General features: G+C 44.4%; 1 protein-coding gene and 1 pseudogene across 8 annotated transcripts in view; both read right to left on the bottom strand.

Moving 5' to 3' along the window:
• Positions 1-11100: 11100 nt before the first annotated feature.
• TRIM26 (tripartite motif containing 26) overlaps positions 11101-19712 on the bottom strand; it is a 30140-nt gene continuing 21528 nt past the window's right edge. For all 8 annotated transcript variants that reach the window (XM_017862928.1, XM_017862929.1, XM_017862927.1 and 5 more), the window contains 4 exons: positions 16313-16335; positions 15718-15833; positions 15467-15499; positions 11101-13202 (listed from right to left, as the gene is read on the bottom strand). In XM_017862928.1, the coding sequence (XP_017718417.1) occupies positions 12520-13202; positions 15467-15499; positions 15718-15833; positions 16313-16335 (855 nt within the window). In that variant the 3' untranslated portion in view covers positions 11101-12519. The remainder of the gene's footprint in view (positions 13203-15466; positions 15500-15717; positions 15834-16312; positions 16336-19712) is intronic.
• LOC108522599 (polyadenylate-binding protein-interacting protein 1-like) lies at positions 13232-15426 on the bottom strand (annotated as a pseudogene).

Genomic DNA, 19712 nt, shown 5'->3' with positions numbered 1-19712 from the left:
GCTTTACTAGTTTACATTACCACCAACAGTGTATATGAGTTCTCTTTTCTCTGTCTCCTTGCCAACATCTGTGATTTTTTGTCTTTTTTAGTAATAGCCATTCTGACTGGAGTAAGATATTATCTTGTTGTGGTTTTGATTTGTATTTATCTGGTGACTAGTCATGGTGAACATTTCTTCATATACTTCTTGGCTGTTTGTATGTCTTCTTTTGAGAAATGTCTATTCATGTCTTTTGCACACTTTTTAATGGGATTATGTGTTGTTTACCTGTTGAGTTGTTTGATTATCTTGTATATTCTGGATATTAGTCCTCTGTCACATGAATAGTTTGCAAATACTTTCTCCAGTTTTGCAGGTTGTCTGTTCACTCTGTTGATAGTTTCTTTTGCTGTGCAGAAGGTTTTAGTTTAATTAAGCACCATGTGTCTATTTTTGTTGCCTGTGCTTTTTAGGTCTTAGTCATAAATTCTTTGCCTAGCTCAACGTCCAGGAGAGTTTTCTCTAGGTTTTCTTCTAGGATTTTTGTAGTTTCAGGTCTCACAGTTAAGTCTTTAATCCATTTTAAGTTAATTTTGTACAAAATGTTTCTCATCATTTTGTATCTTGAGAGATAAGGGTTCAGATTCATTCTTCTGCATCTGGCTATCCAAATTTCCTAGCACCATTTATTAAAGAGGCCATCGTTTCCCCAATTTAAGTCCTTGTCAACTTTGTCAGAGATCAGTTGGCTGTAAATATGTGGCTTTATTGCTGGCATCTGTATTCTGTTCCATTGAGCTATGTGTTTATTTTTATACCAATATCATGATGTTTGGGTTACTATAGCCTTGTATTTTTTTTTTTTTTTTTTGAGACAGGGTCTTGTTCTGTCACCCAGGCTGGAGTGCAGTGGCATGATCGCAGCTCACTGCAGTCTCCACCTCCTGGCCTCAGACTGATCTGATCCTCTGCCCTCAGCCTCCCAAGTAGCTGGGACCACAGGTGTATGCCACCATGGCTGGCTAATTTTTTGATTTGTTGTAGAAATGAAGTCTTACTATGTAGCCCAGGCTGGTCTCAACTCCTGGGCTCCAGTGATCCTCCCACCTCAGCCTACCAAAATACTTACAGGCATGAGCCATGGCACTGGGCTGTAATATATTTTGAAGTCATTTAACGTAATGCTTTGTTCTTGGTGCTCAGGATTTCTTTGGCTATTTGGGCTTTTTTGGGGAACGAGGGTTGGTCCATATGAATTTTAGGATTATTTTTTCAAATTCTGTGAAGAATGATGTTGGTATTTTGTTAGGGATTGCATTGAATCTACAGATTGCTTTGAACAATATGGTCATTTTAGTGATGTTGATATTCCTTCCAATCCATGAGCATAGGGTGTTTTTCCATTTGTGTCGTTTTGAATTTCTCTCAACAGTATTTTGTAGTTTTCCTTGTAAAGATATTTCACCTCCTTGGTTAAATTCAATCCTAAATTGTTTTGGTAGCAAAATCTCTAAATGAGATTGCCTTCTTGATTTATTTGTTGACTAGATCATTATTGATGTAAAGAAATGCTATTGATTTTTGCATATTAATTTTGTAGCCTGAAATTGTACTGAATTCATTTTCAAAATCTAAGAGTTTTTTGGTGAAATCATACCTTGTGTTTCTTTCTTTTGCCTGGTTCTTATAGCTAGGATTTTTAGTACTATGTTGAATAAGAGTGTTGAGAGTAGATATCCTTGCCTTGTTCCGGTGCTTAGAGGAAAAGCTTTCCGCTTTTCCTTATTCAGCATGTTAGCTATGGGTTTGTCATATATGGCGCATATGATTTTTTGAGGTATGTTCCATCTATGCCTAGTGTGTTGTATGTTTTTATCTTAAAAGGATGTTAAATTTTATCAAATGCTTTTTCTGCATCTATTAAGATGATCATATGGTTTTTGCTCTACATTCTATTGATAATATGTATCATGCTTATTTATTTATATTGAACCATCTTTGCATCTCTACTATAAATCCCACTTGATTGTGATGTAGTATTTTTCTATATGCTGTTGGATTTGGTTTGCTAGTATTTTGTTGAGGATTTTTGTATCTATGTTCATTAGGGATATTGGCCTATAATTTTCTTTGTGTTGGTGTTGTGGTGTATCTGTCTGGTTTTGGTATCAGGGTGATGCTGACCTCATATAATTAGTTAGGGAAAATTCCTTCCTCTTTGACTTGTTTGAACAGTTTCAGGAGGATCGGTATTAGTTCTTCTTTGTATGTTTAGTAGAATTCAGCTGTTAATCCCTCCAGTCGTGGGCTTTTCTTCTTTGAGAGACTTTTAATTACTGATTCAATCTTGATATTAATTATTGGTCTGCTCAGGTTTTCTATTTCTTTCTGATTCAGTCTTGGTAGGTTGTATGTTTCCAGGAATTTATCCACTTCCTTTAGGTTTTCCAATTTTATCTAGTTGTTTATAACAGTCTCTGATGATCTTTAATATTTCTGTGATGTCAGTTTAATGTCTCCTTTTTCAATTCTGATTTTGTTCATATGGGTCTTCTGTCTTCTTGGTTAGTCTAGCTAGTAGCTTATCAATTCTGTATATCTTTTCAAAGAACCAATTTTTCATCTCATTGATCCTTTGTATTTCTTTAAGTCCCTTATTTTCTGCTCTGATCTTTATTATTTCTTTTCTTCTGCTAATTTGGGGTTTGGTTTGTTCTTGCTTTCTAGCTCCTTCAGGTCCATTGTTGGATTGTTCATTTGTAATCTTTCTACTTTTTTAACATAGGCATTTATTGCTGTAAACTTTCCTCTTAGCACTGCCTTTGCTGAATCCCACAGGTTTTTTTTGTTTCCATTTTCATTTGTTTTTAGATTTTTAAAAATTTCCATCTTAATTTCTTTTTTTCTTTTCTTTTCTTTTCTTTTTTTTTTTTCTTTTTTTCTTTTTTTAGGTGGAGTTTTGCTTTTGTTGCCCAGGCTGGAGTGCAATGGTGTAAACTCAGCTCACTGCAACCTCCGCCTCCCGGGTTTAAGTGGTTCTCCTGCCTCAGCCTCCCAAGTAGCTGGGATTACAGGCTCTCGCCAGCTTGCCCAGCTAATTTTTTTGTATTTGTTTTGTTTTGTTTTGTTTTGACGGAGTCTGGCTCTGTTGCCCAGGCTGGAGTGCAGGGGCTCGATCTCGGCTCACTGCAAGTTCCGCCTCTCGGGTTCACGCCATTCTCCTGCCTCAGCCTCCTGAGTAGCTGGGACTACAGGCGCCCGCCAACACACCCGGCTAATTTTTTTTTTTTTTTTTATCTTTAGTAGAGACAGGTTTTCACCGTATTAGCCAGGATGGTCTCTATCTCCTAACCTCATGATCCATCTGCCTTGGCCTACCAAAGTGCTGGGATTACAAGCATGAGCCACTGCGCCTGGCCTATTTTTTTGTATTTTTCATAGAGATGGGGTTTCACCATGCTGTCCGGGCTGGTCTCGAACTTCTGACCTCAGGTGATCCACCCGCCTCGGCCACCCAAAGTGCTGGGATTACAGGTGTGAGCCACGATGTCTGGCCTTCCATCTTAATTTCTTCATTGACGCAGTGGTCATTCAGGACCATGTGGTTTAATGTCTATGTATTTGTATAGTTTCCAAAGTTTTTCTTGGTATTGATTTCTCATTTTATTCTATTGCGGTCTGAGAAAATACTTGATATGATTTCAATTTTTAAAAATTTGTTGAGACTTGTTTTGTCATCTAATATATGGTCTATGTTGGAGAAGGTTCCATGTTCTGATGAAAAGAATATATATTCTGCAGTTGTTGAATAGAATGTTCCGTAAACATTAGGTTCATTTGGTCTAAAGTCCAGTTTAAATCCAATGTTTCTCTGTTGATTTTCTGTCTAGATTATCTGTCTAATGCTGAGCATGAGGTGCTAAAGTCCCCCACTATTATTATATTCCAATCTGTCTCTCTCTTTAGAGCTAGTAATATTTGCTTTATGAATCTTGGTGCTCTGGTGTTTGGTGTATATATATTTAGAACTGTTGTATCTTCTTGCTGGATTGATCCCTTTATCATTATATAATGACATTTTTGGCTTTTTTTTTTCCCCCCACAATTCTTGACTTAAAGTCTGTTGTATCTGTATCTGATATAAGTATAGCTACTCCTTCTCACTTTTTGTCTCCATTTGTATGGAATATCTTTTTCCAACCCTTTACTTTGTATTTGTCTTTACTGGTAAGAAACTTTACTGAGTTTCTTGAAGCAGCTTACAGGTGGATTATGTTTTTAAATAAATCCAGCCATTCTACATCTTTCAAGTGAAGAATTTAGCCCATTTTCATTGAAGATTATTATTGATATATGAGATTTTGTTCCTGTCATATTCTTGTTTTCTGGTTGTTTTATATATTCTTTGTTCCTTTCTTCTTATTGTTATTGTGGTTTGGTGGATTTCTGTAGAGGCATCATTTGAGTCCTTTCTCTTCTTCCCTTGTGCAATTGCTTTACTAGAGAGTTTTATACTTTTGTGTGTTTTTATGATGGTAAATGTCATCCTATCACTTCCAGGTTTAGGAGTCCCTTGAGCATTTCTTGTAGGACTGATCTAGTGATAACAAATTCCGTCAGTATTTGCCTGCCTGGGAAATACTTTATTTCTCTTTCCTTTATAGTTTAATTTGACTGGATCTAATATTCTTGGCTGGCAGTTATTTTCTTTCATCATTTTGAATATACCATCCCATTATCTTTTGGCCTGTAGGGTTTCTGCAGAGAAATTCACTGTTAATCTGATGAGTTTTCCTTTTAGGTGACTAGGCACTATTCTGTTGCTGTTTTTATTTGCTCTTTATTTTTGACTTTAGACAGTCTAATTATAATGTGCTATGGAGAAGACCCTTTGCATTGCATCTGCCTGGGAAACATTGAGCCTCCTATACCTGCATGTCCAAATCCCTTGCTAGGTTTCAAAAGTTTTCATCTATTATTCCATAAAACAGATTTTCTAATCCTTTCATTTCTTCTTCATCCTCAGGGATACTAACAATTCATATATTCAGTTGCTTTATGCTGTCCCAAGTATCATGAAGTCTTTGCTAATTTTTTTATCTAGGTAAAGTAAATGGAATTTTTTAAAATTATTTTTTATTTTTGTCTGACTAGGTTATCTCAAAAGAGCTGCCTTCAAGCTCCGAGATTCTTTCTTTTCCCCAATCTAGTTCTATTGTTGAAGCTTTCAAATGTAGTTTGTATTTCCTTTAATAAATTCTTCATATCCAGAATTTTTATTTGGTTCTTTTAAAAAACAATCTATTGCTTCAGTAAATTCCTCATTCATATCCTACATTATTATTTTTGTTTCTTTCTATTGTTTTTCAGAATTATCTTAATCACTGAGTTTCTCTAAAATCAGTATTTTGAATTCTTTATCTAGAATTTCATGAATTTCTTTCTGACTGATAATTGTAGCTGGAGAGATATTGTGTTCCTTTGTTGGTGTCATATTTCTTTGTTCTTTTGTTTCCTGTGTCCTTATGTTGATATCTGCACTTCTTAGTGCAACAGTCACTTCTTCCATTTTTGAAATTGCTTTCATAGGGGAGGATTTTTTCCTGAAGATTTTACATGTTATTTGTTGAGTAGGGTGCTTTGGCTTTGATTCTGAGTGCCTATAGTAGTGTGATGTCTGTATGATTTATTTGGCAGTATACAACATCAGTGGTATCTGTAACTTCCTCATTGACTTAAGGTGCACTTACTAGTGAAGGCTGTAGTGAAGTTTGGCTGGGAACTAAGATGCTAGGTGGGCCAGTCTTCAGGTCCTAGTGATGGCAGCAGTGGGCTGAATGAGCCTGTGCTTGGGCCACAGAGTGGCTTAAACTGACACCAGTGTTAGTGGGTCTTGGACAGCCAATTCTTGGGCCTTCAGGTGACTTGCTTAGATGTTAGCAGTGGCAGCAGTGAGCCAGGCTTGTGGGCAACTTCTCAGACTCCTGGGCAGCTGGTGTGAAATAGGTAATGGCAGTAGCGGTGGTGGAACAACCCAGTAGGACCCAAGCAGTCTGTGCTGGTGTTGGTGGTGGCTGTGACAAGTTGGGCAGGCTAGTACCCTGACACACTGATAGCATGTGTGGGTGGGTGTCAGCTGTGGTGGTATTGGTAGGTTGAGTTGGGCTGACCTCAGACCCTGGCAGGAATGATTCAGATGCCAGTGGTAGTAGATTGGGCTGGGCAATTTCCAGGCCCCTGGCTGATGTGCTCGTGTACTGGAGGGATGGGATCAGGTCAGCAGACCTGTCCTCAGGCCCCCCTGCAATGCATTCAGGTGCTAGCTGTGATAGGCAGAGATGGGGAGGTCCCCAGACCACTGGCAGAATGCTCAGGTGTGGGCTGGCTGTAGTGGTTGCACTGTAGTCCTGCAACCAGGGAAGGCCACTCTCAGCGGGAGCATCATGAGCAAGTAGCTGTGGGGAGTGTAGTCTGCTCACACCTTTGTCCTCAGCAACCCATAGCAGTAGCGGTGGGATTTGTCCTAGGAATGTGTGGAAGTCCCCAGCCTCTACTCTCCCTCCTCAACTTAGACTTGGCTTGGCGACAGCAGCCCCAGCCAGGCCCAAGGGCAGAATGCAGACCCAGGTGGTTGAGCTCTCAGAATAATGACTATGGGTTTGCCACCAGGAGGGCAGGACCCCTCTCACGTGGAACAGCATGGACAAGTAGCCACAGGGAGTGCTGTCTTCTCATGCCCTGGTCTCACCGCAGCCTGTAGCAGTGGCGATGGGATTTTTCCGGGGGATGTGTGGGAGTGCTCAGTCTCCCTTCTCTTTTTTGCCTGGTGGCAGCAGTAGTAGCAGAAACAGCAGTGCCACATCAGTCTGGCCTCAGGGCAAGACATAGACCCCAGGCAGCGAGGTTCTCAGAATGGCACCATACTGAAGCTGCTGTGGGCTGATGCCTGTGGGACTCTGCGTGACTTCCTTCTCTGGAGCAATGTTTCTGTTGATTTCTAGGCAGCTCCGTGTGTTAGGCTCGAAGCCCACAAGGATTGAGAAATTCTCTCATTGCTAAGACTATAAAAGCCTGTGGTGGGAGTATGGTTCCTGGAGGTTTCTCTGTTACCCTTTCTCCACATCCAGGAGCTTCTCCCAGCTCCCCAGCAATCCTGGCTGAGCAAACTGCCGTGCCTTGCTCTCCTTGCTTTCAGTGTTTCCTGTAACTTCTCTATTGAATCCTAGTGTTCTCTTAGATGATTGATGCTGTGCGAATATCTACTTGTTATTTTGGTTCCTCTCCATGGAGGAGGCACATACTAGTGTCATCTATTCAGCCATCTTGACTACTTCCTCCAAATAGATTTTTTTTAAGTAATTATATTTTTTCTTTGTTGCACTTATTTTCTAACACTTATTACTTATTTTATTGTTATTTATTGTTATTGTTATTTCTAACACTTCTGTACTTATTTTTGTCTATCTCTCCCTTCTAGAATGTAAACTCCTTGAAGAAAGGAACTTTTAAAAAACTGATGCATGCCAAGTACCCAGAACAGTGCCTAGCACGTGTTCAATATTTGCTTACTAAATTGAATCATCACTCCTCTGTTTATAACACTTCAGTAGCTTCCCATTGCACTTAGAAAAAAAAAAATCCAAACTCTTTAGCATGGTCCACAAGACCCCCACATGATTCATCCCTGCTTACTTCTCCACTTTAATATCTATGGCTGGCCAGACGCGGTGGCTCATGCGGGAGGCCAAGGCGGGTGGATCACCTGAGGTCAGGAGTTCGAGAACAGCCTGGTCAACATAGCAAAACCCCGTCTCTTCTAAAAATACCAAAAAATCAGCCAGATGTGGTGGCGTGCGCCTGTAGTCCCAGCTACTCGGGAGGCTGAGGCAAGAGAATCACTTGAACCCAGGTGGTGGAGGTTACCAGTAAGCCAAGATTACGCCACTGCACTCCAGCCTGGGCAACAGAGCAAGACTCCGTCTCTATTTAAAAAAAAAAAAAACCTATGGCTCTTTCTGTTCTCCCATACCCATACTCTAAATGCAGTCTTTTTGTACCGTTTGTCCCTGCCGTAGGACTTTGCTGTTCCCTCTAGCTGATGTGATCTTAGACCTTCCCTCTCACTATTCAGATTTCAACTCTCATGCCATCTTCTCAGGGAACTCCTCTCTGATCACACATTATAAAATAGATAATAGGTCACCATCTATCACAGACTTCTTTCAGTTTCCTGCATAGTACTAATTTTTTTTTTCAATTTTAACATATTGCCTGTCACCATCTGCTGGAATATAAACTCCATGAGTGCAGAAACATTGTTAAACTTAGCACTGTTGTAACCTAGAAACATCCTGGCACATCACGGGCACTTAACAAATGAATTCAGGAGACATATGAAGCCTGGAGATAACAGATTTGAAAGAACAGAGAAAACAGGGGGAAAAGTCAACAAGAAATAATTCAGGCTGGGTGCAGTGCCTCACGCCTGTAATCCCAGCATTTTGGGAGGCCGAGGTGGGAGGATCACTTGAGCCCGGCAGTTCAAGGCCACAGTAAGCTACGAGTGTACCACAACTAGAGCCTAGGTGACAGAGCAAGATCGTATCTCTAAAATAATAAAAATTCAGCCAGTTGTGGTGGCTCATGCCTGTAATCCCAGCTAGTCAGGAGGCTGAGGCAGGAGGATCACTTGAGCCCAGGAGTTTCTAGGCGACAGTGAGCTCTGACCCCAACACTACACTCCAGCCTGGACAAAAGAGCAAGACTACATCTCGAAAAATAATAATGATAATTCAATAAAATTTCCCAGAAATTTTATTCTGAAAAGCTAAACGTTTCTAGAATGAAACTGAAAAGCTATACGTTTCCAGAATGAAAGAGCCCACTGATTTAACCAGCACAACGGAGGGAAAAGCTCATACAAAGTAACATCAAGAAATCTAAGAGTAAGGGCATGGAGTTGCATGCGTCTAATCCCAATGCACTGGGAGGCTGAGCATCACTTGAGACCAGCCTGGACAATATAGGAAGACCCCGTCTCCACAAAAAATAAACAAATTAGCCGGGTGTGGTGGCATGCTCCTGTAGCTACTCGGGAGGTTCAAGTGGGAGGAATACTGGAGCCCAGGACTTTGAGGCCACAGTGAGCTATGATTGCACCACTGCCCTCAAGCCTGGATGACAGAGTGAAACCCTGTCTCTAAAAGACGAAAGGAGGGGGACCACAGAGAGAGAAGAAGGGAGGAAAGGGAGGAGGAGGAGAAGAGTAAGAACACAGACAAGACCCGAAGTTTCCAGTAAAAAACAAAAACAAAGAACAAACCATATACAAAGGGATCAGAACTCAGGGTGTCACAAGAATTCTCAACAACAAAGGATGCCAGAGGGCAGTGGAGCAACGCTTTTGAAATTCTGAAGGAAAATTATTTTCAACCATGAATCCTAAACTTAACGAACCTAATTAAGTATAAAAGTGGGATAAAGATATTTCCAGATATTCAAGATTTTAAAAATTCAACTTCCATACACCATTTCTCAGAAAGCTCCTAGAAAATGTTCCTCCAAAATGAAGTAAATTAAGAGAGAAAACATAGGATAAAGAAATAGAAGCAATCTAGGACCCCCAATATGATGGTGAAGGAATATCCAGGAAGCCATGTACGGGTGAGGAAGCAGCTATTCCAGATTCAAGGCCAGGAGGCTTAAGAGATGCATCAAGACAAAACTGGTAAGAGCACCTGGTGAATGAGGACCGGGAGATTTTGACAATCGTGAAGGAGTTTGGAGTACAATAAGTAATAAAGACATAGGAAATGATGCAAAAAGGGAAAAGGAACTCCAGGAAGACAAAAGGTTCTGCAGGAAGGAGAAATGATCGTGGCCACATGCACAGCCCAGGTGTGAATAGCTTTTACACAGATGTAATAACAAGCACACCGAATACTTGTTTAACCACTTAGTATCACATTGAAGGGATGGTGATGGATGGAAGAGAATGTTTGTGTGTGTGATAAATGATAGAGAGCAGATGGCTACATCTTCCTGCTCCATAGTGGGAAATGAGAGGATAAGGCCCCAAACACGAGTTATTTAGAAAAAACCAAGGCAAACACAAAACAGTTTGCTAAAAGGTATGAACTGGGTCTTTGGAGGGAGGAATGGGGCAGGGAAACGTGCCTATTTGTAAGAAGCACTGTAGAAATAGTTTACCATATATGCAAGTATAGTTGTAAAAAACTAAAAGCTATGAATACAAAAAATAAAAAGGGAAAACTTACGAGTCCACAAATGAGAGAACAGAGAATATGCTCTTTGCCACTAGCGTAATTTTACAGGTAGTTTTGTATAATCCTCCCTTTTCCATTTTTAAGATGGCAATTTAAAAAATCAGAAAGGACTGTCGGGCGCGGTGGCTCACGCCTGTAATTCCAGCACTTTGGGAGGCTGAGGCGGGGGGATCACGAGGTCAGGAGATCGAGACCATCCTGGCTAACAGGGTGAAACCCTGTCTCTACTAAAAATACAAAAAATATTAGCCGGGCACAGTGGCGGGCGCCTGTAGTTTCAGCTACTCGGGAGACTGAGGCAGAATGCCATGAACCCAGGAGGCGGAGCTTGCAGTGAGCCGAGATCGCGCCACTGCACTCCAGCCTGGGTGACAGAGCGAGACTCCATCTCAAAAAAAAAAAAATCAGAAAGGACAAGAAAAACAGTTGACTGTGTTAGGAGGCAAGGCTGCACATTCTACTTCCTCTGGGGCGGTGCTTATTTTCCAAGGAAGAATTTTGGGTGTGCTACACTGGATGTCTCCCTTCTCAGGGAGAGTCATCACTTGCTCCAAAACGCTGGACCTCAGCTCAAGGGCACCACTGCAGGAGGAATAACAAGGTGGAGCCACGCAACAAATGGTCTGTGTCCCGCCGCAGGCTCTTTTTGAGGGACTTCCAGAAATGACAGCACGTGTGCAAACAGAGAACAAAAAGCAAAGTTACGCAGTTACAGGAGGCACAGAAGGAAAACCTTCGGCTGCTGCCATCAGTGGAATTTCTCTGTAGCCAGACTGAGGTCCGGTGGCATTTGAGATACAATATAGATCCTACAGATATACATCTCCAGGCGGTTCATTCAACAAGTCTTTATTGAGCACCTACTCTGTGCCCAGCACTGCACTAGGTGCCATCAGAATACAAGAGTAGTATAAGATGTTATCCGCCCTCCAGGAGCTTACAAAACTAGAGGCAGAAATAAGATGTACATGTGACTCAGGCAGCATGTGGCACACACAACGTGGGCAGCTCTGAGACAATGGTGGTCAAGAGACCACTGAGACCCGGAACAGTCTCTTAGAACAGGGTGGAGGACTTAAAACTTGGATGAACAGGGACTGGCAGAGCATTTGGAATGGGTAAGGTCAAGACTGGGAGATCAATTTGGCTGGAGCAGGGGAGCTTGTGTTAAACTGTGGCCATGAGGGGCGCCTGGACAGAGGCTGGGTCCGTGGGCAATGAGAAGACACGTTACTCCCTCTCTTGACGTGAAGACCTGGTGGACTTGTGGCCTCCTGCTGCCTTCCTTTCCCTGTCTTTCCATGTCCACTCTCTCCTAGGAAAGTGGAACCTGGATGCTGAGTAGGGCCAGGGACAGAGGATTAACACCCTGCTAGGGAACGTGGTCAGAACTCCCTAGGCAGGGGAGGTTCTGTTCCACTGGATATTTGTCTTGGTGTTTTTGGATGTGCTAATCAAGAGCAAGATGTTCTGGATTCTTAAAACTCCCCCCACAAGGACCAATCCAGAGATAATTTATTGATCAGTGATCACAGCTGGTACCCCAAAGCTGTGTATGTCTGGATCCTTCTCTAAGACCACAGATAGCTCCAGGGAGTCCCACATCCTTGGCTATGGAAATATGCTCAGCCCTGGTTTCAGAGAAGCCTGGACTCCACTCTGGACCCCATGAGATGATATGCGCTGGTACTCCAGGCCTTAAATGGCTTGGGAAGCCTCAGTGGATTTTCATTGTTTATTTTCAGCACTGCCGTGTATGCTTAACTCTGAGTTGGGGTGGGGTAGGTCTGTTTAAAACGCCAGGGAAGGCGGGCAGCAGAGTGGATTTGTGCAAGAAGGAACCTGTGAGGTTTAAGGACAGCAAAATGATCTTAGGCGTAATCAACTAGTTTTTCCAAGGTCTTGCCACGGTGGGCAAGAAAATGCTGTGTCAGGCCCTTACTCCACAGAGAGTGCAGAGCTGGGGCCAAGGTAGTAGTCAAAAAGGAAAGGAGCCCTCATGGACTCCAGGGTCAGAAGTTCCCTCGGGAAACCAGCAGGTGGTGGAAGAAGAGCCCCATTAGGGCAGTAGATGGAGCAACAGCACTGAGTGAGATCTCAGGGGGCCAGAGCGACGGGGAGGTGGTTGCCAGTGGATATGGGGTCCCCTGCTCCAGGTGCTCAGGCCAGGCATCCCTTCCCCCCATTGAGAGTCCTGAATTCCAAAGAAGTGAAGCATCTTAGGGTGTGGGGTCGGGGCAGATGTCAGGGTTCAGGGTCTCAGCAGGAGGCGCGTTCCTGGCCACTTAAGCCACAGGAAGGGGACCAGGCGCCGGGTGAAGGTGGCAGTGAAGGTGTAGATGAGTTCCTGTGACTCTGCGTTGGTGAAAGTCACAGTGCCCCCTTCATAATCCAGGGCGATGCCCACTCTCCGGGGCCGCAGTGCTGGGAAAAGCTCAGCCTCGGGGCTGGTGTTGGCCCAGATGCCGGAAGAAGAGAGGCGCAGTGCCCACACACCATCCTCTGGCCGCAGGGAGAGGTCTCCCTTCCTCTTCATAGAGTCTCTGGCTACCCCCACCATGCAGCTTTCCAGAACTTCCTCCTCTTCCTCCTCCTCTTCCTCCTCTTCATCGCCCAACGATTCCTCATCTTCGTCTGTTTCCCAGTCGTCGTATCCATCCCCATAGCCGGCCTCCTCTTCTTCTTCCTCCTCTTCTCCTTCTTCCTCCTCATCCCCCTCTTCTTCATCCTCAGACCAGCCCTCCCTCTCCACTTCCACTTCCCAGTAGACCTTGCCCCAGGTGAAGCCCTTGCTGCCCAGCACCCCAGGCTCACAGTCAAACTGCTGGGGGTGCAGGTAGGCACTCTTGTACAAGCTGGTGTAGGTCACGCACTTCCAGTCCTCTGACAGCTGCAGGTACCCACTGGCCGACTGTGGGTCCAGGGTGACACTCACTGTGGGGACAAGGGAAAAAAAAAACAAACAACATCACTGTTTTGTTTTGTTTTCTAAGTTAGAGGGAATAAAATTTATTTTGGCAGACAGTGTTAAACAAAATTAAAGTTGCATATATTAGTAACATAACTTAACATCCTTAATTTGGTGTAAGTGTGACACATTTTCTGGCTTTGTATTCTGCTAAATCACCATAACTAAACTGCTTTATAAACATGATATACTGAAATTTAACTTTACTGTTTTCGCTTACGCTCTGACTCCAAACAAAACTTCATAAGCTTCCTCGATCTCTGGGTCCAACTCATCATCAATATCATCCAAGTGTGGATCACCAGCCCCTGATAAATCTGTTCCACTTTCTTCATAATCTAGAAAAAAAGTCCTCTTTTTCAAGTAACTCTTGATATGCCTCTTGGGAATCTGGATCAGCTGCAGTGAAACGAACACTATGAGATGTATAAAATGCTGGTTCATTCATATAGCAATTGGGATCTTTTCCGGGTGTTGCATTTCTGTATGATGAAGTTGCATGGACTCTACCCTAGTTCCTGCACTGGAGCTCTACAAGCTTCAAGAGCATCTGCTTCACGTCTCTGCCACAGTTTGCATCTATAACAACATTTTCAGTTTCCTAAATAATTTCTTCCATATCAGTCCCTCCTTTTTCGTCCCAAGCATCTTCCAAAACGGACCCTGTCAACTTCAGCAATTTTATTGCACAAATTAAGCTGTCATCCATGGGATTAGTAAAGAGGGCATTCAGGCATTCGGCAACTCCCAAAGACCAACCTGAAGAATATCTGCCCTTGTAACCTGTCCATTTGTTCCTCTGATCTCCAGATTACGATAAAGCTCTCCCAGAAAGGTTACAAATGCATGAAATAGTTTTGGAGTAACTTCATCCCCTTTTGCAGCTTGATCTTTAATGTCATATTCAGTCCAACATCCTTGAAGTAGAAATTTGCGGAAGGTGCTACTCTATGTGCTGTCAGATGATGGGCCAGGTGATTACACAGGCGAGCTCCCATGTAAGAGAAATTTGGGGCCGTGCACAGTGGCTCACGCCTGTAATCCTAGCACTTTGGGAGGCCGAGGCAGGTGGATCACAAGGTCAGGAGATCGAGACCATCCTGGCTAACAGGGTGAAACCCCATCTCTACTAAAATACAAAATTAGCCAAGCATGGTGGCGGGCGCCTATAGTCCCAGCTACTTGGGAGGCTGAGGCAGGAGAATGGTGTGAACCTGGGAGGCAGAGCTTGCAGTGAGCTGAGATCCGGCCACTGCACTCCAGCCTGGGTGACAGAGCAAGACTCCATCTCAAAAGAAAAAAGAAAAAAAAGAAATTTGGGACAGATGTGTCCTCTGAGTTCCACAAGTTCTTGCAAAGAATCATCTGTTGTAACACAAGCATTCAGGGTCTCTGCAAACTGTTCAGTTTCAGTTTTAAAACCACCAGGCTGCTCTGTAAGATGGTTCAAGAAACCCTGAACATGTACTGACAGAGTGGGATAATCCTCACCATCATCCTCATAGGATTCTCTATAATTAGAATAACCTGATGGGTAGAATTTGACGGTATTCACAGACAGCTTAGACATTAATAAAGAAGCTACAACCACCTAAGGTTTAACCACTGCTCTCAGTTCTGCTGTGGGATTTTATCCTGTGAACTAGATGGAGCTCTCAGGGCCTCGTTTGCTCCCAGACAGTTCGACATCCTCAGTGGTTCTCAGGAAAGCAAGTGTGAAAGTTGGCCAGGAGGAGACCACCAGTCTTCACAATCCAAGGGGCACCACTCACATCTTGGTCTATGCGGATGGTGCTCCTTGGTGGTTGGTATGCAGTGTACAAACTAACTGCAGGGCTGAGAGGAAGCACAGTAGTGGGGCCTCTGGTGGATATGGCCTCTGCCCTTAGGTTGCCCCTGCTGTTTGCTCTGAACATAGGAGCCATGCAGACAGGAAGATGAGAGAAAGCTCGGCCACGGGAAAAGGACTGGTGGTGGGACCTGTGAGGATAGGAAAAGGAAAAGCAAACACAGGGCAGAGAAGGGTCAGACTAGCAAGCAGAGGCCTCAGTAGACTAAAGAGTAGGCCAATTAGAAAGTGCAAGGAGGGAGGGGGGCTTCTACCCTGCAGCTGGGAAATTCTTCCTGTTGCAAAAGGGGCTACCTGGGGAAAATGGGGGCACTCAGAATCTCTGCAGGCAGAGTTTTCTATACTTGATGTACATCTGGGAACCACCCTCTCGACACTCACCTGTCTTATATTCCAAGTCTCTCAGCAGCTTCCCTGGGGAGAAAAAAGGACAGCAATGACTCAAGTCCCGCAAATGCATGAGCCCATTTCTTGCTTGGGCGGTATCGATTTCCTGATAGGGATCCATTTCTAAGGCAGGAGGCCCTCAGAAGAGTGAGACTCGACAAGGTGATGGAAAGGAGCCGGCTGCCCTCTTTCTACGAGGTAGCCCTGCTCTGACTCCCACCCTTTGTGCGCTCCCCAACCCTTACCCTGGAATTCCCTCAGGCCTCGCTGCAGAGAGAGGAGTTTATCTGAGAATTCTCCGGTCTTTTTTTTAACCACTCGAGCGATGGGTTTCCCAACCCAGAACTTCTTCCGTGGATACCTGAGAAGATGACAGACGTAACAACCTGTTACTCAGCTCTTTTTACTTTCCTTCATATTTATCTCTCAATCCTCATGGCAATTACGAAGCGGAGAGGAAAGGTATGATTGTCCCCAGACAAGTGACAGAAAAACAGTGGCCCAAAGACACCAGCTGAGCCAGGGCTTCAGACCATCAGTAGACTCCACATCCAGGGCGCTCTGTCTCCTAAGCCATGTTTCTAACCTCTCTGCTCTGTCCCACCTCAAATAAGGCCAGTGGGCCAAGGAGCTGGGGTTACACAGAAAACTCATAAGGAGGAGAGCAAGTCTCCAGTTCTCAAGGATGTGTCCTGCTCCTCAGAAGGGCATCAGGATGAACCATGGGGATGTGAGTACCTCTGGCACCATACCACTCCCCATGATTCAAATGGACCTGGTCAGAAGGGGAGGGAACATCAACAAGGGGGATGAGGTACGCCGTGGAGAGGAGACTCCTACCTGTTTAGGAAGTCTCTCGTGTCCTAGAAGGGAAAAAAAAAGCACAAGTATCAATATGAATCAAACAAGACTTCAATGCATCTGCACCCAACACTGTAGCAGAGGTGGGACATATCAGTGAACAAAACAAATGTGGTCCCTTTTTTATGGAGATGACATTCCAGTGGGGTCACTGGATAAAACAACAAGAAAACAAACAAAATCAGCACAATGACAGAAGCCACCATGGCTGGGGGATGACAGGGGCAACCTCTCTGGGAGGTACCTGTGCAGAGAACTGAGGGATGAGAAGTACTGGCCAGATGGAGAGAGGTAAGGTAAAATAGGAAAGGGCTTGGTGAAAGCGGCAGGGGCCCGATTGTGCAGGGCTGGATACGCATGGTAAGGAGTTCGAATTTTTCTCCATGTACAGTGAAAAGAACCAAGGTTATCAAGTAAGGGCATGATATGTGTGATCCGCTCTACATGTGGCTGAGACTGCTGTGTAACCTCCAGAGTCCACTCTCTCCTTCCTCCTTTTAACAACAGAACCCCTGGAGTTATTGCTGGTCAGATGGTCACCTGGGAAGACTACATTTTCCAGATCCCCGATGACAAGGTCTGGTCATGAGACTAAGTTCCAGCCCATGGAATGCGACAGAAAGCAATGACCATAATTCCGGGCACTGTCCTTTAAAAAAAGAAAATTGCTTTCTACTTCCTCTTTCCCCCAACTGAATTTTGGACATGGCGGTGGTGAGCCCAACTTTGACCACACAGCAGAGGACAACATCCCTAGAAGCTGGTAGAAGAACCACATGGAAGTAACCCAGTCCCCTGGATGAGCTTACGTACAGCTACTGTGATAGCTCTAAACCCTGCACCTCTGACCTGTTACTGAGGCAGAAATAAACTTCTCTTCTGTTTGCGTCACTGTACAGCAGCGAGCCAAAACCCTAAGTGACCACTCACTTGGCTGTCCCACAGAGAAGGGACTAAGGAGGCAACAGGAACACGGGGAGGTTGGTCCGGAGGCTTTTGCTGTGGACCAGGGGAGAGCTAAAGATGGCCTGAACTAAAGTGGTGGCAGTAGGGAGAAAAAGAGAAGCAATATATTCCAGGTATTTTAGGCAGATTCAACTAGACATACCGGTAAAGGATAATCAAGAATAGAGCATGGTTTGTACAGGAGGGAGAACGGTGGTGCTATCTCTGTGACAGACAGGTGGTAGGACAGGGTGAGTGGGAAGAGGGTTATTCTGAGATATTCAGATTCCCTTTTGTGAGTCAAAAGCCTCCATAAAACTCTGTATTGATTTTTGCCTTCCTTTCACTCATTCCACAAATATTTATTAAGTGCTTCCTAGGTACCAGGCACTGATCTAGAAGCCTCAGAACAGTTAAAAAAAAAAAAAAAAGAGGCCGGGCGCGGGGGCTCAAGCCTGTAATCCCAGCATTTTGGGAGGCCGAGACGGGCGGATCACGAGGTCAGGAGATCGAGACCATCCTGGCTAACACGGTGAAACCCCGTCTCTACTAAAAAATACAAAAAACTAGCCGGGCGAGGTGGCGGCGCCTGTAGTCCCAGCTACCCGGGAGGCTGAGGCAGGAGAATGGCGTGAACCCGGGAGGCGGAGCTTGCAGTGAGCTGAGATCTGGCCACAGCACTCCAGCCTGGGTGACAGAGCGAGACTCTGTCTCAAAAAAAAAAAAAAAAAAGAGAGAGAGACAAATCCCCACTTCTGTAGAGCTGACATTCTAGCAGGGGGAAGCAGACAATAATCAATGTAGCAAATACATCACACTATGTGAGTGATACGCACCACGGGAAAAGAGAGCAGAGTGAAGAGGGATGGGAGCAGGGGCCGGTGGGGTGCAGGCTGGCTTCCTGGAGAGAGTGAGATTCGGGAAACAAATGGAATTAACAAATTGTGGCTGCTGACGACTGCTTCAGAAAGTTTGGGAAGAGTGGTGAGTTTTACTCCAGAGGAGCAAGACAAGAAGTCAGAGGCACATCCCGACCCCGCATTATGAAGCAACTAAATGCCCAGAGACTGGCAGCAAATTTCTGGCCAAGTCCTCTAACACGCCCCTCAACACACGTAAGTCCAAGGCGGCTTCAGAGGACAGGCAACAAAACAGACAGCGTGTCCTGACAGCTCTGCTGACAAAGGTGGCATAAAAGAGCAAATGAATGGAGCAGTAGCTAGAGTGGGGGCCAGGGGCCCAATTGGGCATATTTCCTAACATGAAAGTTCCTACAACAGTAGAAAGGGAGAGAATCACACAGGAGAAAGAAGAGTCCTCTAAAGGTTAAAGGTTGTGAGCAGCCCAGGGAGGGTGGGGTCCCAAGAGCCAGGGCAGGGCTGGCCCTGCCGAGAAGAGGCTGAAAGACTGAGAGGCCCCCATCCACAGCCACATATGGGGCCTCTGGAGGGAAGTGATCAGCCCACATCTCCTGGAGGACTCTTCTCACCCAAGACATCTGAGGCTGTCATGAAACAGGCAGAGCCGAGCAGTGGGGCCACGGCAATGAGTCATGGTAAGCTCCCGGAGGGGATGTGCCCAGTTACTAACACAGAGTATCAAGAAAGTTCTTCACGGGGGTGTACAGGAGAAGCAAGGTGCAAGCATGCCACCTGATCCTGCAGGGCCCGCCCGGGTTAACCAGGCCAGGATGCAGTGTCCCTCTAGGCCTCTTCTATCACCCCAATCCCTTTAATGTCTTCTTCATGCTCCCAGTCCATAGGTTTGTCTTTCCTTTACTATCACTTCTATCAAAAGTTCTCTTCTATTTTACACATTTTGTCCTGCTGCTTCTCCCTCTCACCTGTATTTCTATTTTTTTTTTTTTATTTTTTTGAGACAGGATCTTACTATGTTGCCCAGGCTGGTCTCAAACTCCTGGGTTTAAGCAATCTGTCTGCCTCAGCCTCCCAAAGTGCTGGAATTACAGGTGTGAGCCACCACACCAGCCTCACCTGTATTTCCCTATCAGACTTCTGGACCCTATTTTAGGTCTTTTTCTTACTATACTTTGACAGCCAAATAATCTCTGGGAAAATATTAATGCTAATTAGGGAGTTAGCTGTCCAGTTCCCACGCAGTACAATCAACTCAAATAAGCACACAGACAAAATCTACCAATACCATTTTTCTGCATATGGTTGGTTACCCCGTTTTCCCAGCACCATTTATTAAAGAGACTGTCCCTTCCCCCACTGTATGTTCCTGGTGCTTTTGCTGAAAATCAGTTGGCTGTAAATATGTGAATTTATTTCTGAGTTCTCTATTCTGTTCCATTGGTCTATGTGTCTGCTTTTATATCAATACATGCTGTTTTGGTTACTACAGCTTTGTTGTGTGTGTGTGTGTGTGTGTGTGTGTGTATACACACACACACACACACACTATATATATA

The sequence above is a fragment of the Rhinopithecus bieti genome, unplaced genomic scaffold (assembly GCF_001698545.2).
Source record: "Rhinopithecus bieti isolate Rb0 unplaced genomic scaffold, ASM169854v2 scaffold_64503, whole genome shotgun sequence".
Classification (NCBI taxonomy): Eukaryota; Metazoa; Chordata; class Mammalia; order Primates; family Cercopithecidae; genus Rhinopithecus; species Rhinopithecus bieti.
Note: the sequence above shows the minus strand (reverse complement) of the source record. Positions and strands in the feature narration are given on the sequence as shown.